This window comes from Chiloscyllium punctatum, chromosome 4, assembly GCF_047496795.1.
Source record: "Chiloscyllium punctatum isolate Juve2018m chromosome 4, sChiPun1.3, whole genome shotgun sequence".
Classification (NCBI taxonomy): domain Eukaryota; kingdom Metazoa; phylum Chordata; class Chondrichthyes; order Orectolobiformes; family Hemiscylliidae; genus Chiloscyllium; species Chiloscyllium punctatum.
In genome coordinates, this window is record NC_092742.1 from 52,222,429 (window position 1) to 52,245,937 (window position 23,509).

Consider the following 23,509-nt stretch of genomic DNA (forward strand, 5'->3'; position numbering starts at 1 on the left):
GGGAATGCAGGGTTACAGGGATTGGATAGGGGTGGGATACTCTTCAGAGGGTTAGTGCAGACTCAATGGGCTAAATGGTCTGCTTCCATACTGTAAGGATTCTGTGATAGGGCCAAGGCTACAATGGCTTTAATGTTCCAATTAGTTGCCCATGGCTATCATTTTGGAACATCTGATTACATATTAACTACTGTAGAACGCTTTACATTGCACTATGTAACTTGTAAAATTGGCTCATTTAAGGCTACCTGTAAATAATGCTTTTTAAAAATATTTATTCTAACCCACGAGGGCTTGAGCTATAGGGAGAGGCTGAATAGGCTGAGGCTATTTTTCCTGGAGGCTGCCGGGTGACCTTATAAAATCATGCAGGGCATGGATAGAGTAAATAGACAAGATCTTTTCCCTAGGTTGGGGGAATCCAGAACAAGTGTATAGGTTTAGGCTGAGAGAGCAAAGATTTAAAAGGGAGCTAAGGGGCAAATATTTCATGCAAACAATGGTGTGTGTGAGTGGAATGAGCTGACTGAGAAAGTGGTTGAGGCTGGTACAATTATAGCATTTAGGTTTAGAGGGCTATGGTCCAAGTGCTGGCAAATGGGACTAGATTTATTTAGAATATCTGGTTGGCGTGGACACGTTGGACCAAAGGGTCTTTTTCTGTGTTGTACATCTCTATGAATCTGTGACTATTGTCCTTACATACAGTCCTCTGAAGTGCCCTCTGGACGGATATTAAAAGTACAGCTTATACAAACTGAGCTTTTGCTTCTGTCTTACGTTTTTTAAAAACAAAGTACTTATCGTCCTACCAGATGTACAGTGAGCATATCAACATTTGAAACTCTAATCACTGCTGAAAACTCCAGCATTGCCATATTTGAGGGGAGGCCCATTCCTTGGGTGCATACACAATGGAAACACTGCCCTACTGTTGGCTTGTTGGCTCTCATGAGCAATTCACATGATTTGCATATAATTTGTAATGTTATCTGTATTAAAAGGTGATGTGGAAAAGAGCTTGACATGAGTGTTATATGACAAAGTTACATTATGCCAGACACCTCCAAATATGATGATTTTGCAGATTAACAATAGTCTGTCAATTCAAGAATTATTTTCATAAAATCCCTACAGTACAGATTAAGGCCATTTGGCCCATTAGGTCTGCATCTACCTTCCAAAGACTGGCTCACACAGACACCACCCCCCCCCCCCCCCCCCCCCCAATTTCCCTGCATTTTGGTATTTTGGATGTGCCAGGTTTCATCTAGCCTGATTTTGAAGAGATTTGGCATCGGCTGTTTTAATCACGAACCAATGTCATTTTGAACTAATTTTGCAAATATTTATTGAATAATTACAACAGTGGACCCTCAGCTGAAATGGAGGAGAAAAAGTGTTATTCTGGCTATTTATATACAACTCCTATTAGACAATTAAAAGACAATAGTCATCCTTAGGCAACTGTCTGTGTGGAGTTTGCACATTCTCCCATGTCTGTGTGGGTTTCCTCCAGGGGCCCTGGTTTCCTCCCACAGTATAAAGATATGCAGGTTAGGTGGCTTGACCATTTTAACTTGCCCATAACAACTAGGGATGTGCAGGGTTACAGGGAGAGGGTAGGGGGGTGGGTATAAGTGGGATGCTCTTTGGAAGGTCAGTGTGGACTTTTTGGGCCTAATGGCCTGCTTCCACACTGTAGGGATTCTGTGATTCTATGAATTAAGGAACAATACTGGGTGCAGCAGAGGAAGCGCAAACCTGAAACAGAGACTAAAAGATTTGAAAATTATTGCCAAATCTAAGGCTGTTTTGTACTTTTTGTTTCCTGCTTGCAAATGAGCTTTATTTTTGTACTGCTTAAATTCCATGCAATAACTGGCCTCTATTGATCTGCTTTAGGTTGTGTTGAACTAGTTGTCAGAAGAAGAGGAAGCTAAAAACGGATCAAAAGGAAACCTAAGCCCTCAGAGAGAACATAATACCACATTGAGTATTTAGGTACATTTTATTTTCTTCTGAATATGGAAAATGTTATAGATATTTAGTTCTGTGGAAAGAATAAGCTTTGGTTGAGTGTGTTATCAAACAAACAGTTGAAATGATCCACACTTACAGAAATGATTATGCTTTAACAGAGTGGTATGCTTAACTTTCTGATCTATAGAATTTGTACATCTGTATCAGAGATATTAACCAGAAATCATCTGATTTTAGTAGATGAAGTTTCTTAAATTGTGCTTGGATTTTTTCTTTCTTTCTTCTCGTTTGAGCTTTGAATGAGAATTACTGTCCAGTTTAATTGTGAGGCTGTATTGATAAAAGAAGTTTCAGTAATGAATGAAAGTGTGCTGTGATCCCTTAGTTCACTTCAGATACAGGCAAATATGTGGCAAATCCAATTTGGATTCAGCTGACTAAATTTACACTTCAAGCAGATTTCAACTGACTACACCCTTCTTGAATTTCATTTCAAATTTAGGGCTGATTTTATTCTGAAGTGCATTTGATTACCATTGCTGAATATATTGAATAATTTTTAATGTCATTTAATGGTAGAAGTATTGTTCGTAATGCAATGTTTTACATGTAGCTGAGCTAAGAAGGTCGTAAACAACTTTGACTCGGGGATAATGAATTGAGTAAAACACAAGCATAACAGTACTGGAAAGAGCTGACACAGCTTTCAATATTGCAGAAGTCAGCAGGAAACCTTTTTGCTTTGCACGTTAGAACAAAATACAGGAGACTTACTAAACAAGTTAATGAGGCCAAACGAAAGTGATTAAAACTTTTCCATTAAATAACTATATTTATATTTACCATTCTGAGTAGTTCCTTTAGATAATAACCATTGCCAGGAATAGCTAGTACTGTTGGAAGTGCTTCTCTTCATAGCACGTGGCTTGAAGAAATACTTAGGAAATTGCTAGAGTTTCAGAAAGGCTTTTGAAGTCCTCCTTTTGGATGGTCAATGGTAAGGATTTGTCTTCTCTTTAAAATCAGGCAAAGATGTTGGCAATAACAGAGTCCTCTGCTAGTAATTTGTCTACACTTTGCTCCTTTTAATGTATTAAAATCAGGCAATTTCAGTTAACAGTATAAATTGCTGTCACACCATGCAGAGCTTAGGTATGACGATAGAAACAGGGTTAAATGTTAACCATAGAGTTAAACCGGCAGGGATGGAACTGTTGGATAATTTGCTAATCTCTCCCTTCTCTGATACACTTTATAGATGTAACTGTCTTCATTTTTGGAGGTCTGGTATCAACACGAATGTTAATGATTATATGGGTGCTGTAAATGACTGATTTTTGTACTATGCTGTTCATGCATAAAGCTTAGAATCATTTAATGTAAAAGGGTCTGTAACTCTTTTTCTTTTTGTTGCAATCCTGAACTATTTTTATTAGTGCTGTGGAGAAAACATCCTAACACACAAAAAAGAAGTAATTGGCAATTGACATTGAGCAAACTGAAATACTTAACATACGTCCAAAAAGAAGGGTTCTAATTTAAGATTTCCAATGAAGTGGTTAATTTCTAAAGTCAAAATCCCTGAAAGCATGTTTTTGTTAGGGCGCCCATTCCCTCCTTGATTGTCTCCTCCTTAATCGGTATCTGGTCGGATCCTACTGGAGAGATGTCCCCACAAGCTCACACTTGTTGGAGGTAGTATATTTACCTGAATAGAGATTCATGTCCAGGAATCAGGGTATGAGGATGAGGGGTTCTTTTTCAAATTGGGCACCTGTAACATACAGTGCAAATCACTTCCTTCAAAAACTATTTCTGTATGCAACACAAGGTGGACACAAAGTTCCCCTCCAAGCTTGGAAATCTATCTCCATTCCTTCATTGTTGCTGAATCAAAGTTTAGGATTTCCCTCCCTAATGGCATTGTGGGTTAATCCACAGCAGGTAGACTGCAACAGTGCAAGAAGGCAGCTCACCACCACTTTCTCAAGGGTAAGTAGGGATGGGCAATAAATGCTGGCTCATCCAACGACACTGGTGTCCCACAAATGAATTAAAAACTACTCAAGATATTGTTCACAAATCACAAAGCTAGGTAATCAGGAAGGCCAGTAGAATTTTGACCTTTGTTTCAACGGGATTGGAGTATAAGAATAGCAAATTCTTACTGCAACTGTATAAAGTGCTGGGGAGACCACATCTGGAGTCCTGTGAACACTTTTGGTCTCCTTATTTAAGAAAGGATATTATTGCACTGGAGGCAGTTCAGTAAGGATTAATTTGGATGATCCCTGTTGAGGAGGGATTGTCTTACGAGCAAGGGTTAAATAAGTTGGATTGTATACTGCAGAGTTTAGAAAAATGAAAGATGGCAAGATTGCAACATACAGAATTGTGGATGTAGGTTTGCTCGCTGAACTGGAACGTTCATTTTCAGATATTTTGTCACCGTACTAGGTAACATCTTCAGTGAGCCTCCAGACGAAGCACTGCTGATTATTCCTGCTTTCTATTTATATGTTTGGGTTTTTTTGGGTTGGTGATGTAATTTCATATGGAATGTTAATGTTAATGATTGTTAGGTGGAAAGGCAAGTTCCCCTCCAAGCTTGGAAATATGTCTCCATTCCTTCACTGTTGCTGAATCAAACTGGAAATGACATCAACCCAAAGAAACCCAAACATATAAATAGAAAGCAGGAATCATCAGCAGTGCTTCATCTGGAGGCTCACTGAAGCTGTTACCTAGTATGCTGACGAAATGTCTGAAAATTAATCTTCCAACTCAGCGAGCAAGCCTACGTCTAGAACCTCAACCTGAGCTACAAATCTTCTCAAAACTCACTAACATACAGAATTCTTAAGGCGCTTGGCAAGGGAAGTGCTAAGAGCATATTTCCCCTCATAGGAGAGCCAGAGGGCATAAGAACGTACAAACTAGGAGCAGGAATAAGCCTGCTTCACCATTCAATAAGATCATGGCTGATCTTTTTGTGGACTCTGCTCCACTTACCCACATTTACACCATATCCCTTCATTTCTTTATTATTCAAAAAAGATCTAGCTTGGCTTTAAAAACATTTACTGAAGTAGCCTCAACTACTTCACTGGGCAGGGAATTCCACAGATTCACAACCCTCTGGGTGAAGATGTTCCTCCTCAATTCAGTCCTAAATCTGCTCCCCCTAATTTTGAGACGATGCCCTCTTGTCCTAGTTTCACCTGCCAGTGGAAACATCCTCTCCACATCTATCTTCTCTATTCCCTTCATAATTTCTTATGGTTTCCATCAGATCCTTCATCATCCTTTTAAATTCCAAAGAATATAATCTCAGTCTACTGATTCTGTTCTCATAAGCCAACTCTCTCAACTCCAGAATCAGCCAAGTGAACCTCCTCTGCACCCCCTCTAGTGCCAGTACATCCTTTTTCAAGTAAGGAGACCAAAACTGCACACAGTACACCAGGTGTGGCCTCACCAGCACCCTGTGTAGCTGCAACATAACTTCCCTGCTTTTAAACTCAATCCCTTTAGCAATGAAGGACAAAATTCCATTTCCTTCCTAATTACCTGTTGCACCTGCAAACCAACCCTCGGTGATCCATGCACAAGGACACCCAGGTGTCTCTGCACAGCAGTGTGCTGAATTTCTTACCATTCAAGTAATCACCCTTTTTACTGTTACTCTGACCAAAATGGGCAACATCACATTTATTAACATTGCATTCCACCTGCCAGACCTTTGCCCACTCACTTAAACTATGTTCCTCATTTTCACAGTCCTCTGCACACTTTGCTCCACCACTCATCTTAGTGTCATCTGCAAACTTTCACGCACTACACATGGTCCCCAACTTCAAATCATTTACCTAAATTGTGAGTAATTGCAGTCCCAACACTGATCCCTGAGTTTCTGATTTCCATCTAGAATAGCACTCATTTATCTCCACTCTTTGCATTCTGCTAGTCAATCAATCCTCTATTCCTACTAATACTTCACCTGTAACACCATGCATCTTCATCTTATGCAGCAGCCTCTTGTGCATCGTCTCAGAATAAATGGGCACCAATTTAGGACTGAGATGAAGAGGAATTTCTTCACTATAAGGATTGAGAGTCTTGGAATTCCTTGCCACAGCAAGCTGTGGGAGTACAACCTTTGTGTAATATTTAAGGTTGAGACAGATTCTTGATCAGTAAATGAATCGAGGGTTGCAGGGAAATGCAGGAAAGTGGATGTGAGCAATGTCTAATCATCCATGATCCTATTTAATGGTGGATCAGGCTTGAAGACTGAATGGTGTACTTCTGTTCTTCTGGTTTTACCATCTTTATCTCCTCCTCCCAATACCTTCTAATTCTCTCTCCACTCCTAAGTACAGTATACTGAAATAATCTTCTAGTTTTATCAAGATATGATTCTTTACCATAATTTCTGTTCAAACATGGTAGATTACACAGATCTGTCTATTAGAGGTATAATAATAGTGTGAGAAACACAATACTGCTCCTTCCTTAGAAAATAACACTTACTACAATTTATGATTAGCAATAAACTGGAGGCTTAGTAAGATTACTTGGGCATCCTGGATGAGGAAGTAGCTGTGGAGAAAAATGAGAGGCTTTTTGCAAAACCGAGAATGGGAGAAAACATTTGATATAGCTCTTAATATATTAATATTAACAACTTAAATAGGGAAATGCTATTTCCTGTGATCTGGGAGGTGGTACTTGCAGGACTCAACATTAACGCAATCACTAATAAAGAGGAAAGATCAGAAGAAACATTTATGAGCAGAGCATTTTAGGGTGTGGAACACCCTGTAATGGTAAAGGCTGAATACATAATAATATGTTTTTAGAATGGAAGAAAATAAATATTTGCAAATGAAAAAAAAATCAAAGGATGCAGGGAAGGAGCAGAGAAATGAGGTGAAATAGACAATATACATTTTCACAAAGTTAGAAGAGATAAGAGAACTGAAGTGTCTTATTGAGTGCTGTACCTTAAACAATTCTGTTCCTATGTCAGCTTTTTTATGACTCAAGTTAATGTTGGGCCTGTAATATTCTTTTATCTACTTGCTGAGGGTTTGAATGTTTCACTAAGAAACTATTAGGTTTTTTCAGCACCTGTAAAATCAACAAGAAAACCTCAACATCCTGTTCATGCAAATATGCACATTAGTTTAACAGTGCAACAGTTTTATAGTAATGGGTGTCAGTTTCAATTTAAATAGTTATATCATAGAGATTAAACAATGAAACAAAGAAAATACACAGGACCTGGCTCACATCTGTTCTTTCCTGTCCTTGAACACCACTGCAATATAACTATTTGTGTCTTTTAATCTGTTGGCACCCTGACCAATGATTTAAATTGTTGAGGAAGCTGATCTGATCCATCTTCTAAACTGCTTCTAAATGTTGCAGTAATTACATAAAGTGAATGTTTTCTGTTCTGATTTGGTTACAAAAGTCTTGTTAGCTTCCACATCTTGTTGCACAAATGAAATATTTGCTTGCACTTCTTCATTAGATTTTGTAATGGATTAGGAATGGAAAAAATATTTCCTCTGCTCCTCAGTCAAATCAGTCTACTTCAATTTTACTGCAAGAAGCTTGCCCAAATGGTTACCTAGAGAGGATAGTGCCAACAATAACTTGCATTGAAATAGTACCTTTAATACAACAAAACATCTCAATGCATTTCATAGGGATGTTTCCAAATAAAATTGTCACTGAGTTACATAAGAAGATATTAAGGCAGGTAACCAAAAACTTGGTCAAGAGTTTGGTGTCAGGGAATGTCATAAAGGGGGACAGAAAGGCAGTGAACTTTAGGGAGGGAATTCCAGATGTAGGACCTTGGAATAGTTACTAATGATGAAGCATTTAATATTGGAATGCTCAAGAGGCCAGACCGAAGTGTGTAAGTATCTCAGAATTGTGGGAATGGAAGTATTTAAAGTGATACGAAGGGACAAGGTCACGAAGGCCATGAAAATATAGATAAGAACTTTAAAATTATGTTGTTGCTTAACTAGGAGCCAACCTAGTGTCAGCAAGTACAGAAGTGATGGATGAACAGGACTTGGTGTGAGTTAAGAAATGGCCAACAGAGATTTGGATGACTTCAAGTTTAGAGGATGGAATGTGCAAAGTTGACTTGGATTGCATTGGGACAGTCAAAGCTAGAGATAACAAAGGCATGGATGAGTCCTTCAGCCAAAGATGAGCTAGGTGGCTACAGAGTCAGCTGCTATGTAGCTAGAAATAGGCGGCCTTGATTTATGGCACAAATGTGTGGTTGGAAGCATCTGTCAGGGTCAACTGCATCACCCAGATTGTGAACTGTAAGGTTCTGCCTCAGAAAGTGCCAAGGAAAAAAATCAATTCAGCAGCTTAGGAATAGAGTTTGAAGTGGAAACTGAAGACAATAGCTTCAACCTTTTGAGGAAATTTCTGTTCACTTAGTACTCGATGTTAGACAAGCAGTGCCAAATTAAATGCAGTCAGTGGAGGAGTTGAGAGAAGTGGTGGTGTGGCAGAGCAGGGCTGTCGTCATTATACTTCTGGAAACTGATATTGTGTTTTTGGATGATGTCGCCAGTTGGCCGAATGCAGATGAGAAATGGGAGGAAGCCAGGGATAAATCCTTTGGGACCATCAGACATAACAGAACGTGAATGGGAATTGAAGTCCCTGTGGGTGCTTCTGAGTTCGGTTCAGGAGGTATGAATGGAACAAAGAGTGGTTAGTTCCATGCAGCTGTGTGATGGAGAAGAGACACTGGAGCAAGCCAAAGTGGTCAACCATGCCAATGGCTGCAGCCAGGGCAGCGAGGAGGAGGAGGAGGAAGAAGAATAGTTTATTGTTGCACAGTATTTCTTGGAGTCACCATGTAAATACAATCGCTACAAGAGCAGATCAGAGGCTAAGAATACTGTGGCAAGTAACTCACGTCCCGATTCCTCAAAGCCTGTCCACCGTCTACGAGGCACAAGCCAGGAGTGTGATTGAATACTCCCCACTTGGCTGGATGAGTGCAGCTCCAACAACAATCAAAAAGCTTGACACCATCCAATACAAAAAATATATGATTGGCATCACACCCACAAGCATCCACTCCCTCCACCACCGACGTTCAGTAGCAGCAGCGTGTACTATCTACAAGATGCACTGCAGAAATTCACCATAGATCCTCAGACAGCACCTTGCAAACCCATGACCACTTCCATCCAGAAAGGCAAGGGCAGCAGATACATAGAATAGCACCACCTTCAAGTTCCCTCTAAGCCATGCACTATGCTGACCTGTCACTGGGTCAAAATCCTGGAATTCCCTCCCTAATGGCATTGTGAGACAACCCACAGTAGGTGGACTGCAGTAGTTCAAGAAGGCAGCTCACCACCATCTTCTCAAGGGCAACTAGGGATTGCCAATAAATGCTGGCGCAGCCAGTGACACACATGTCCCATAAATGAAAAAAAAATGTTGGTCAATTAGAAAAGAATCATTTACATAAATATCCTACACAGTGATACAGCAGCAATTCATCAGGGGCTAGGGAGGAAACAGCTGCACATGGTGTAATGAGAATAAGAGGTCAATTGTTTCTTAAAGTTCCAAAAAAAAACAGGAACCAAGTAACTCTATGGATGTTGGGAATAATAAAACAAACAGAGCTTATGACCAAACATGGGTAAATGAGCAATTCCTTGTATGATGTTCCTGCCCGATTCCCCTTCCACAATCTTCCTGTGTCCGTCTCTGGGAAAATCCTTCCCCAGAATCCTAACTATCTCGCTTTTAATCATAACTTATTCAACCACACCCTTACCTCCACGTTTAGAGTCATAGAGCTGTACAGCACGGATAGACCCTTCGGTCCAACTTGTCTGTGCCAACCAGATGTCCCATTTGCCAGCATTTGGCCCATATCCTTCCAAACCCTCCTTATTCATGTACCCATGCAGATGCCTTCTAAATATTGTAATTGTACCAGCCTTCACCACTTCCCCTGGCAACTCATTCCATACACTCGCCACTCTCCACATGGAAAAAGTTGCCCTTTAGGTACTTTTTAAATCTTTCCCCCTCACCCTAAACCTAGTTCTGGACTCCCCCAACCCATGGAAACAACCTTGTCTATTTACTCCATCTGTGCCCCTCATGATTTTATAAACCTCTATAAGGTCACCCCTCAGCCTCCGACGCTCCAGGGAAAACAGCCCCAGCCTATTCAGCTACACTGTATAGCTCAAACACTCCAATCCTCGCAACATCCTGGTAAATCTTTCTGAACCTTTTCAAGTTTCACAACATCCTTCTGATAGGAAGGAGACCAGAATTGCACACAATATTCCAGAAGTGGCCTAACTAATGTCCTGTACAGCTGCAACATGACCTCCCAACTCCTGTACTCAATACTCTGAACCATAAAGGAAAGCATACCAAACACCTTTTTCATTATCCTATCTACTTGCGACTCCACTTTCAAGGAACTATGAACCTGCACTCCAAGGTCTTTTTGTTCAACAACACTCCCCAGAGTCTTAACATTAATTGTATAAGTCCTGCTCTGATTTGCCTTTTTGAAATATAGCACCTCACATTTATCTAAATTAAGTTTCATCTGGCACTCCTTGTACCCATTTGACCCATCTGTTCAAGATCCCGTTGTACTCTGAGGAAACCTCCTTCACTGTCCACCTCACGTCCAATTTTGGTGTCATCTACAAACTTATTAACTACACTTCCGATGTTCACATCCAAATTGTTTTATGTTAATGATAAAAAGCAGGACCCAGCACCAATCCTTGTGGCACTCCACTGGTCACAGGCCTCCAGTCTGAAAGACACCCTCTACCACTGCCCTCTGTCTTCTACCTTTTGAGCCAATTCTGTATCCAAATGTGATCTAACCTAACTAACCAGTCTACCATGAGGAATCCTGTTGAATAGCTTACTTAAGTCCATATGGATCACATGCACCACTCTGTCCTGATTAATCCTCTCATTACTACTTCAAAAAACTGAATCAAGTTTGTGAGACATGATTTCCCACACACAAAGCCTTGTTGACCATCCCTAATCAGTCCTTGCCTTTCCAAATACATGTAAACCCTATCCCTCAGGATTCCCTCCAACAACTTGCTCACCACTGATATCGGGCACACCAGTCTATACTTCCCTGGCTTTTCCTTACTACCCTTCTTAAATAGTGGCACCATGTTAGCAAATCTCCAGTCTTCTGGCACTTCACCTGTGACTATCGATGACATAAATATCTCAGCAAGGGGACCAGCAATCACTTTCTTAGATTCCCACCAAGTTCTCGAGTACGCCTAATCAGGTCCTGGGGATTTATCCTACTAATCCCTAAGGAAATTAATATTAACTTTCACCCTGGCAATTCATTCTGCTCTGGTTATCCTTTCTGTTCATTTAATTCCACAAGGGAAGTAGATAGCTTGATTAGCCCATCTACTGCCAGATTTGTTGGGCCACATAAAAGATAGCAGGATTTGGCTCTTGACTATAGAACTTTTCACCATTCCAGAATTGTCCAAGGAATGCAAAGGCCACCACAGCTTTTTTTCTGTGCTGTGAGCTTTCATTTTAAAAGCCTGTTCCCTGTCCTTTCCAACCTCTCCTCCAACAAATGTGAGGAGTTGATGGATTTCTTTATTCCTGAGATTGACACCATCTGTTTCACCTTTCTCTGCACATCCCTCCTTTGCACTCGTCCAATGAGTCAAATTTTCTCTTGGGCTGTCATCTGCTTTCAACCTAAACTCTCAACTTTTCTAATTTCTCTGCAGTTTCTCCTTGCTGTGCTCTCATTACTGCTATGAGCTCATTTTATTTCACTTCCTACTTCCTCAAGCCTACTCCTGCTAAATTGCTGTCCATTCAACTTCCCCTCTTGATCCCCATGTCCACTGATATTTTTAATGGTTCTCTCTGGGTGTTTTTCCTTTTTAAGTCTGCTGTCATCAAGCCCCCTCCACAAAAAAACACCCCTTAACCCACTGTCTTTGCAAACTACCATCCTATCTACAGCTCTTTTTCCTTGAATTGTGTTTTTGTCTTTCCAATCTGGGGAAAATGGGCACAGAACTTTATATTTTTATCTCTCTAATGGTTTCTACCTCAGCTATTGAAACAGTTATTAGAGTCAAAAATTGTCTCTTGGATTTCTTGACAAAGATAGGTTTTCTTTGCTCATAGTTTTCAAACTAACCTGGCTTTAGTCTTTGGACCATACATTCTCCTTCGATGCTTCTAGTCTGATGGCTTCCTTTATTGACATAGGTGAAATTAAATATGGACTGGGTGTTCACTTTGTGGGACACCTCCGCCCTGTTTGTAAGAATGATCTGGACTTTCCAATTGTTACCACTTCAATAAAGCATCTTGCTCCCATGCTTACATTTCATACCTTGGCCTGCTACTCTTTTCCATTGAAACTCAAGCCAGCTGGAGGGTTTATACCTTATTTTCTGCTTTGGCATGTTACAGCCTCCAGAACTTATCATTGAGTTCAACCTCTTCTGAGTATGATCTCTGTTACAACTCTCCTCCCTCACCACAAGCATTGGTGCACACAAGAGCATGTTAGCAAATACTTCCAGTTCATGTTGAGACGGAATCAGATTGGTATGAGATCCTGTATTACCTTTGGTTTGTGGCCTGCAGGTGTCATTTTTAAAGTTGCTTGTGACTACTGCTTCATAGAGATCAATCTGCAATGATGCACAATGTGCTTGTGCACATTGGAAACTGCATATATATCATGGGGACAATAATATGATTTTAACCTGTACTGTGATTGTACCTGTGCCATCTTAGGGTCCTGTGGTACAGTGGCAGTCATTGGCACATGTGCATTCTCTAATGTCAACAGAAACTTCTGTGGTGGTTCTTTTGTTGTATAAAACCCACCACCAATCGGACCTTCCTCTAGATTTAATTGGACAGGAAACCAATTTAAGGGCTTAACTTAGTTAGTTTCCCACTGGGGGCACATTTTGTACACCAAAACATCCCAGATTGCTGCTTCCCATCTCCAAGTGGCAAATCCAGCCCAATTTTCTAATTTAGGTCAAATTTATTCATTTCTCAGTACTATTCAGTTATTACTAACTATTATTAAACACTCCATTAATTGGTGAATTGTTCTGGCATTTATACCAGCGAAATGGCTTATCATCTGTTTAGGAATCATGGTCAACATTCTGGCTCAAGGTACTTTTAATTGTAACTGGTCAAATATTTGTCAGAGAATTTGCTTGAATAGCCTTCCAGGGGAAGTATTACTACCCTTTATGTGAAGTAGGTTTGTTTAAACTACTCATTTATTCCTAAATGTAAAAAAAAACTATTCCAAAAGTGTGTCTTACAGCAGAAATGTTATCGCAGAGCTCGGTACTTGAAAGTTTTATGGCCCAGAATTTGTTGGTGTTTAACGTCTCCTGATTAGATTAGATTACATTACATTACAGTGTGGAAACAGGCCCTTCGGCCCAACAAATCCACACCGACCCGCCGAAGCGCAACCCACCCATACCCCTACGTATTACCCCTTACCTAACACTACGGGCAATTTAGCATGGCCAATTCACCTGACCTGCACATCTTTGGACTGTGGGAGGAAACCCACGTAGACACGGGGAGAACATGCAAACTCCACGCAGTCAGTCGCCTGAGGGGGGAATTGAACCCGGGTCTCTGGCGCTGTGAGGCAGATGTGCTAACCACTGTGCCACCGTGCTGCCCACACCTGGCCTGTTTGACTTGTTTATGCACTCTTAGCTCAGAAATGGTTTTCCCTATGGTGATTCGGAATTCCTGGGATATTAGATGACTTGCATTAAGAACGTAGTACAACTTCCAGATTTTCTCAGTAAATTCCAGCTCAAAGGTTTGAGAGCACAGTTGGAGATGTCTTTTTTTTTTTGAAAACATGGATTAATGCTTAACGTTTTAAATGACCCAGAAGACTCAACAGATCCCAAAACAATTTTCCAAAACTCTTATCACTGCACTAAATTTATGTTTCAGGTCAAGTCAGCTGCACAAAATAGTTTCTCTGAGCGATTCTTAGAGTATTGCATGTTAGAATCAAATCAAGAAGTAAAATTACACTCAAGCAAAAATTTATCAATATAAATGAAATGCAATGTATTTAATTTTACATTGCATCACCTATTCCAAAACAATAAAAGGTTTTAATTTATTACTTTTGAAGATGAGTTTGTGATGAACAGTCTTAGATGAAGAATATACCTCAGGCAGTACTGTAAGCAGTGATACAAGGACTTAAAAAAAAATGAAGAGTACTCACCATTAGCCTTGTTTCAGGTTTTCTTAGCTTTAGGTGTCTTGCCAGCACAAAATATTTGTTAAGAAGTTACTCTTCCCTATTAATCAAGGCCGTCCAGTCACAGTCAAAACACATTCAGCACTGAACCAGAGGACTGGAAAATTGCTGATGTAAACCCCACCCCCCTTCCCATTTAAAAAAGGAGTAAGGCAAAAGATGGGAAATTATTGGCCAATTAGCCTGACCTCAGTTGTTGGTAAAATTTTGGAGTCCATTGTGAAGGATGAGATTTCTGAATGCATGGAAGCACATGGTTAAAACAGGGCAAAGTCAGCATGGTTTCCCCCAGGGGGAGGTCATGCCTGACAAATCTGTTAGAATTTTTTGAGGATGTAATGAGCAGGTTAGACCAACGAGAGCCAATGGATGACATCTTTCTGGATTCCAGAAGGCCTTTAACAAGGTGCCGCACAGGAGGCTGTAAAGTAAGATGGAGACCTATGGTGTTAGAGACCAGGTACTAGCATGGATAGAAGCTTGGCATCTGGCAGAAAGCAGAGAGTGGGAATATTAGTATCCTTCTCAGGATGGAAGCTGGTAGCTAGTGGTGTTCCGGAAAGCTCAGTGTTGGGACCACAACTTTTCACTTTACGCATTAATGACCTGGATGATGGAACTGAGGGCTAAGTTTGCAGATGATACAAAGCTTCGGTAGCGAAGCAGATAATATTGAGGAGGTGGGCAGGCTACAGAAAGATTTAGACAGGTTAAGAGAGTGGGCAAAGAAGTATCAGATGGACTACCATGTGGGAAAGTGAGAGGTTGTGCACTTTTGTAAGGAGAATAGAGGCATTGACTATTTTCTAATTGGGGAGAAAATTCAGAAATCTGAAGTGCAAAGGGACTTGGGAATCCTAATCCAGGATTCTTTTAAGGCAAACTTGTAGGTTGAGTCAGTAGTTAGGAAGGCAAATACAATATTGTTATTCATCCTAGAATCCCTACAGTGTGGAAAAAGGCCCTTTGGCCCAACAAGTCTACACCGACCCTCTGAAGAGTAACCAACCCAGACCCATTCCCCTACTACTCTACATTTACCCCTAACTAATGCACCTAACAGACACATCCCTGTACACTATGAAGATTGGCAATTTAACATGGCTAATTCACCTAACCTGCACATCTTTGGATTGTGGGAGGAAACTGGAGCACCCAGAGGAAACTCACACAGACATGTGGAGAATGTGCAAACTCCACACAGACAGTCATCTGAGACTGAAATCAAATCTGGATCCTTGGCAATGTGAGGTGGCAGTGCTAACCACTGAGCCACCGTGCTGCCCTTGAGGGGACTAGAATATAAAAGCAAGCATGTACTTCTGAGGCTTCATAAGGCTCTGGCCAGACCACATTTTTAGAATGTTGTGAGCAATTTTGGGCCCCATATCTCAGGAAAGATGTATTAGCCATGGAGTGGTCCAGACAAGAATGAGGAGACAGTGAGGTCTGCAGATGCTGGAGATTAGTTGAGCGTGTGTTGCTGGAAAAGCACAGCAGGTCAGGCAGCAGGAGCAGGAAAATCGACATTTTAGGCTGGAACCCAAGGAATGTTTGAGCACTCTGGGACCACACTTGATGGAGTTTATAAGGATGAGGGGAGGGGGATCGGATTGAAAAATACAGGATACTGAACAGAGTGAATATCGGGAAGATGTTTCCATTGGTTTCCATTGGACTCAAGGTCATAGCCTTAGAATGGAGATAAGGAGAAACTTATTTAGCCAGAGAGTGGTGAATCCGTGGAATTCATTGCCATGGAAGGCTGTGCAGATCAGGTCATTGAGTATATTTAGAACAGAGATAAGTTCTTGATTGCCAAGGGGATCAAAGGGGCAAAATCAGGAGAATGGGGTTGAAAAACCTATCAGCCATGATTGAATGGCCGAACATATGCAATGGTCCGAATGGCCTAATTTTGTTCATATGTCTCACTGTCTTATGGAGTACGGTGAAATGTGTGCAATGTCGGCACATATGATGTCATCTTTGACACAAAGTACATGGTTACAAATCTTGGGTATTAAAATAGGTTCAATACAAAAATAGAGAACACTAAAAGTTCTACGTCACAGTTCTTCATAGTACAAATTAAAAATCACACAACACCAGATTATAGTCCAGGTAGCTAGTGGGTCAGGATCATAGGACACAGAACTTACTATGATTTCTGTTCTACGATCCTGTGGCACAGTGGCTCAGTGGTTAGGACTGCTGCCTCACAGCACCAGGGACCTGGGTTCAATTCCAGCCTCAGGCCTGCGTGGAGTTTGCACACTCTCCCTGCGCATGGGTTTCCTCTGGCTGCTCCGGTTTCCTCCCACAATCAAACCATGTGTCGGTTAACTGAATTGGTCATGCTAAGTTACCCATCGTGTCCAGGGATGTTTCAGTTAGGTGCACTAGTCAGACTAAATGTAGGGTAACAGGATAGGGGAATGATTCTGGGTGGGTGTTTTTGGAGGTTGGTGTTAACTTGTTGAGCCAAATGGCCTGTTTTCATGCAGTAGTGTGGAAAAAATAAAGCAGTTATGGAAATATTTGAACTGTTACAGCACAGTGCAGTCCAGTTCCAAGTTCATAGAGAAAGGACAAATATGAAATTTGTTATTTTCTAAAGTTGATATCATCTAGGAAATAACTTTACCATCCTATAATAAACAAAGAAGTGCGAATGATGGAGATCTGAAACAAAAACAGAAAATGAAGGGATACAAAAAAAACATCAGATGAGGAGTCACTGGACTCAAAACATTAACTCTCAGCTGCTTCCAGAATTGCTGAGTTTCTTCAGCAATTTCTGTTTTTGGTTTCATCTTATATCAGTGTCATCCCCTCTGTTAAAGCCAACCCAGTACTTTGCCATTTAATTCAGCTGTTTGTTTTGTAAAAACACTGAATTGTTTAGTGATTGATACATTGAATATTTGACCCATTCATCTCATGCACCTTAATTAAGAAAATAGCAAAGAGAGAAAAGTTGAGTATGTGCATTGAATTAAACAAAGATTTGGAATTAATATGAAAAAAGTCTCCTAACATTGAAGAACTGAGGCCTCAGAACTGACCTTTGTGGTTCTACATTTGTAACTCCTTTCTACTTTAAAAGTCTCCACTTAATAATTGTTATGTGTTACTTACCAACATGTATATTGTTTAACAATGTTCTTATTCTGTAACTATACTGACATATATTCTGTTTTCTCTTTTATAGAGATCAAATGGCTAGCAACAACACAACAGGCATAGCACAAGCCAGAAAGATGGTGGAACAACTAAAAATGGAAGCCAACATTGATAGAATAAAGGTCAGAAGCCTATTCTTTACACTTGTCCTCCGTTGGCAAAATAACGAGTTAATTCAATTGTCTTTATATTATTCTTTTGTTTGGTCTGCACTCTTTCTTCATGCCATAGTGAAGTTATTTTCTTGTGTTAAATCTCATGTATGTGAGTTATAAGTGTAACAAACTTTTAGCTCCTGTCACTGCTTTTTGGAATTCATAGCATTTGACTTGCCAAGATTAAAGGAATTTAGCACTTTTATTATAGACAATATATTTCTGAGTCTCTGCACTCCATTTTTATCTGTACTACTTAAAATTTATAGCCTGGGCAGTTTTCTCCCTGGAGCTAGAAATCATTGTATTCTATGAGTCAGTGATTGAAATACACACAGTAAGTAGATGAATACAGTAAAGCAATTCTTTAAAGTGTTAATAGATTCCTTTTTATCAGTCTAGTCAACAGCGTAGATGATGCTTGTAGAAAATGGCAGTCACTTGTATTGGATCATCAAATTGCATTTCAATATTAAATCACATGCGTTTATCTCTGCAAATTGTTTGAATTATTTTTGTAATCCCAGTGCCTGCAGCAGCTGTACTGAAATGATAATATCACCATGAGAGACCAAAAAAAGTCATTTGCACAGATTTACGCAGGCAGTATTTGAAGAGAAAAAAAAAGTAAGTCTGAGAACTAATTACCACCAATGAAACAACATCCAGAAATACGAAATTGGACCTTTGTCTTTACATATAGCAGTTTCTTCTTTCTTCTTTCCCATTAATATTTCAAAAGTATCAAGCTGCTACATTGAGCTTATTATTCAAGGCCTTCTGTCTGAATTGAATTTGTACAAAATGCAATGTTCAAAACAACCAAGATTTTTTTTGTATTGAATCACGACAGTGTGGAAACAGGCCCTTTGGCCCAATATGGCCACACCGACCCTCTGAAGAGTAACCAACCCAGACCCGTTCCCCTCCATTATAAACCTACATTTACCCCTGACTAATGCACCTAATCTATACATCCCTGAACACTATGGGCAATTTAACATGGCCAATTCACCTAACCTGCACATCTTTGGATTATGGGAGGAAACCGGAGCACCTGGTGGAAACCCACGCAGACATGGGGAGACTGTGCAAACACCACACAATCACTCAAGGCTGGAATCAAACCCGGATACCAGATCAAAGAACAGAGGAGATAACCAGTGTTCACAACGTATTCAGGCCAAAATTTGCCATTTCAGTAGGAATGTGTTGGAATAGTCACAGCATAGGCTGGAAACTAAATAATCCATTGAGTGCTAACCCTGCCAAAGAGTTTGCTTCAGCTCAGAACTTTCATGAAGCCACTGATGTTGAATGATGTTAGGGCAGCAGTGAGAATGATGGCTAGTATTGGCCAAAGAGAAACGTTGCAATATTAGGAATGACATTCGTAGGGTTCATGTTGGTGTCCGCATCTGGTGAAGATGTCCAGGTTTAAGGTGATCTACCTGCTGAGGAAGCTGAGACAAAGCCAGAAGTTTCAGGGGAAGGGAGATGACCACTTTAAACACTTCAGCCAGATTACCATCAATGCATTCATACTACGAGGCTTTCTAAACATTTTGATGGCAGCTGCAGAAGTTGAGACCTTCAGTAGTCACATCTGATGTTATTATAATTGTGTTTCATTATATGGCTCTGATTGATGTCAAAAGCATAGGAGATTCATTCTAAGGCATAGAATGAATGCACTGCAATACATTGACTGAATGCATTACAAAGGGTGAAATGACTGTCAGGAATAACTACTATACAAGGTCCAACATCAATATTCTATGATAAAATAAAGACAAAGTGCTAGAGAAACTCAGTCTGGCAAACAACAGATAATGTTTTGAGTCCAATGTGACGTCAGAATGCTCCTTCTCCTCCAAGTGTTGATGAACCTCCTGAGGTTTTTTGAGCACTTTGTTTTAATTTCTGATATCTGGTATTAGCAGTATTTTGCTTTGACATCAATATTCTGTTGTTGTTCACATAACAAATGTGGCATTGATAGGGAAATGGTTTGAAATGTCGTGCAGAAGCATGACTAGATCTAAGGACAAATGAGAGAGTTTATTCCAATCAAAAAGTAATGGGAGTATTACAGGTTGCATGTCTAAAGTTCAATGAATCACAGTTTCACTTTTAAAATTATGGCTAAGGACAGAAACCACTCAGCTGCAGAAGGGGAACTCCAGCACTACTTCATGATCTGTCAAAAGCCATCTTTGGACATGTGTGAACTACTTTTAGTAATGATGTCTGAGTCATATGATTAATGTAAAACAACTCTGTGAAATGTCCTCTGACATAAGGTAATTGACAAACTCTTCTAAAATCATCTTAAAAACCGTAAGATGCTGTGAATCGGGGATAAAAACATTGCTCGAAAAGCCCAGCAGGTCTGGCAGCATCTGTGAAGAGAAATCAGAGTTGACGTTTCTGAGCTGGTGAACCTTCCTCAAAACTGATGATAGTTAGAAAAATGTCACTTTATGTGCAGAAGATAGGATGGGGGCAGGGGGTTGGAGTAAACAAAATAGGTGCAGATAGAGAGAGAAGGACAGTGGGACAGACCGAGGAATGGATAATGATCTGGCTGAGAGGGTGAATAGCTACTAATGGAGACTGTTAGTGTCTAACAATAGGTACTGTGTAACGGCAGGTTGTGAATAACAAGGTGTGGTGTGTGGGTAGGGGCTAGGACATAGGGGAGTTCAAGCCCTAAAGTTGTTGAATTTGATATTGAGGCCAGAGGGCTGCAGGGTCCCGAAGTGGAAAATGAAGTTTTGTCCTTCCAGCTTGCACTGAGCTTCACTTGAGCCCTGCAACAAGCCTGAGACAGAATGTTGGCCAGGGAACAGGTGTGTTAAAGGGGCAGGCAACTGGAAGCTGAGGTGTCTTTTTATTTTGCAGGCAGATGTTGTGCGAAGTGGTCGTCCAGTCTATGCTTCATTTCCCCAGTGTAGAGGAGACCACATTGTGAGTAGTGAGTGCAGTGGACTAGATTGTGGGAAGTGCAAGTAAAGTGCATTTCTAAGTGAACATCTGAATTCTGCCCGAGCCAGTCTCCACTAACAGCTATTCACACTTCTAGCCAGATTGCTACCAACTCATTTGTCTGTCGATCTGTTTTTTTTTCAGGGCTCTATCCTTACCCATTGCTTACTCCTTACTCCATGTTCTTCCCCCAGCCCCAATTACCTTCTGCATATAACTAACATATTTCTAACCACCATCAGTTCTGAGGAAGGATCACCAGACCTGAAACGTTAACTGTGATTACTCTTCACAGGTGCTGCCAAACCTGAGCTTTTCCAGCATTTTTTATTTTTGTTTCTAAAATCATCTTCCTAGGCTTTAGCTTCAAACGTTGCACAAACAGCCTCCAATCAGAGCAAGCAGGCCTGAAAGAGCATTGCCATGCAAACCACTTCTGGGAGATGGCTAGAAAACCTATGCATGGCTGATATCTATGCCTCTCTGAGGAAGCAGTTTGCATGTTCCCTCAATTACATGATCAACACCAGTTACTGCCACTAAAGGAAACTGCCAGTAAAAATTCTCCATCCTAACAGTCTGTGGCACAAGCTCTAAACCAAATTAACAAGTTCTTGCGTGAAACAACTTCAATTGATTATATTTCATAAGCAAAACAAAGTTGGTGCAATGTATAACAATAGTTTCCAAAGAAAAATTGAGATCCTGGGAAGCCTAAAATTAAAATATTTTTGGGATTACTCAGCAGGTCAGACAGCATTTGTGGAGAGGAGCAGTTAACACTTGAGATTGATAACCTTTTATCAGAACTGAAGAAAGATTGTGAGCTGAATCTCACTGTATCTTCTCAAAACTTGTCTCCTTAACAATCTACCACACCCCTCAGGCACCTCTAGTCCAATTCTAGCCCCATTTTACCACATACTGTTCCTAGAACAACTCACATTCACTTGTTATTTTGGAATTGACCACCATCCCTAGTGATGCACTAATTTTAAAAGTCTATTATGCACCTGGACAAGCACTGTCTTATAGAATTGTCCTGCATGCTTCCTGAAATTTGCCCCTTCTTATAGCAGGCAAGGAGAAATTGGAGGCCATTTTGCAGGCAGAAGCCCGGAGATCCTGGTCAAGGGGGTAGTTCCGATACTGGACTTCCTCACCCCATGGGACTGACACAAGTGCTCATGAGACCACACAATGTCAACCTGGTGTGAGATTGCCACCGAGGTTAGCACAGTGTTTGCTATGGACTCCTCCAAAATGCTATGTGGGAGGAAGGTCAGTGACCTTCCCCACTTCATCTGTGTCAGTGCCACAATCATATCTGTTATATCTCACACACTTTATCTCTGCTATGTACACTCCTCCCAGAAAGGCTTGTGCTCTGCCAAACTCACTGTTGCCTGCGACACCTTTGCTACTTGCTCTTACCCACTCCAAGCCCCGACAGCATTAAACCTGCATGCCCTCACCACTGCTTATTCACTCGCTCGGGCCATCTTCCCACCGGTGCCAAAATAATCACTGTGCCACGTGCTTTCATCTCCCTTTAGAGCTCTCCTTTTTTTTTGCTTTCCTAGGGAAGCAGCCCACAATAAGGCAGAAAGATTCAAAACAGGTGGTGGGCTGCTTGACGTTCGTTTCCTCCCCAATTATGTGGACAGCATCCTGATTCTGACCACCATGAGTGACAGGCTGGCTGATTGTGGCCAAGATCCTAACTGGTATCAGACAGCTAAAATTCTCGACATCTGGTGAAACTGATAGCTGAATATTAATGATGAGAGTTGTGGCGTTAATAAGACATTTAAGACTTAAGATAACTTTGGCAAATGGAATTAAGGAGAATCCAAAGAATTTTTACAAATATATTAAGGTCAAAACGGTAACTAGGGGGAGAATAGGGCCCCTCAAAGATCAGCAAGGCGGCCTGTTGGTGGAGCCGCAGAAAATGGGGGAGATACTAAATGAGTATTTTGCACCAGTATTTACTGTAGAAAAGGATATGGAAGATAAAGAATGTAGGGAAATAGATGATGACATCTTGAAAAATGTCCATGTTACAGAGGAGGAAGTGCAGGATGTCTTGAAACGTATAAAGGTGGATAAATCCCCAGGACCTGATCAGGTGGACCCTAGAACTCTGTGGGAAGAAAGGGAAGTGATTGCTGGGCCTCTTGCTGAGAGATTTATATCATCAATAGTCACAGATGAGGTGCCGGAAGACTGGAGGTTGTCTAACGTGGTACCACTGTTTAAAAAGAGTGGTAAGGACAAGCCAGAGAAGTATATAGCAGTGAGCCTGACGTCGGTGGTGGGCAAGTTGTTGGAGAGAATCCTAAGTGACATGATGTACATGTGTTTGGAAAGGCAAAGACTGATTAGGGATAGCCAACGTGGCTTTGTGCATGTGAAATCATGTCTCACCAACTTGATGGAGTTTTTTGAAGAAGTAACAGAGAATTGATGAGAGCAGAGCAGTAGATGTGATCTATATGGACTTCAGAAAGGCGTTTGACAAGGTTCCCCATGGGAGACTGATTAGCAAGGTTAGATCTTGAGGAATACAGGGAGAACTAGACAATTGGATACAGTACTGGCTCAAAGGTAGAAGACAGTGGGTGGTGGTGGAGGATTGTTTTTCAGACTGGAGGCCTGTGATCAGTGGAGTACCATAAGGATCGGTGCGGGGTGATCTACTTTTTGTCATTTACATAAATGATTTGAATGCGAGCATAAGAGGTATAGTTAGTAAGTTTGCAGATGACACCAAGATTGGAGGTGTAGTGGACAGCGAAGAAGGTTA

At 40.8% G+C, this 23,509-nt stretch overlaps 1 protein-coding gene across 3 annotated transcripts in view; it reads left to right on the plus strand.

Moving 5' to 3' along the window:
• Nucleotides 1-23,509, plus strand: part of LOC140476304 (guanine nucleotide-binding protein G(I)/G(S)/G(O) subunit gamma-2) — an 88,081-nt gene that overhangs the window by 55,155 nt on the left and 9,417 nt on the right. For 2 of the 3 annotated variants that reach the window (XM_072568705.1, XM_072568704.1), the window contains exons 2-3: nt 1,906-2,004; nt 17,586-17,679. In XM_072568705.1, the coding sequence (XP_072424806.1) occupies nt 17,593-17,679 (87 nt within the window). In that variant the 5' untranslated portion in view covers nt 1,906-2,004; nt 17,586-17,592. The remainder of the gene's footprint in view (nt 1-1,905; nt 2,005-17,585; nt 17,680-23,509) is intronic. The other variant, XM_072568706.1, reaches the window with a different exon arrangement.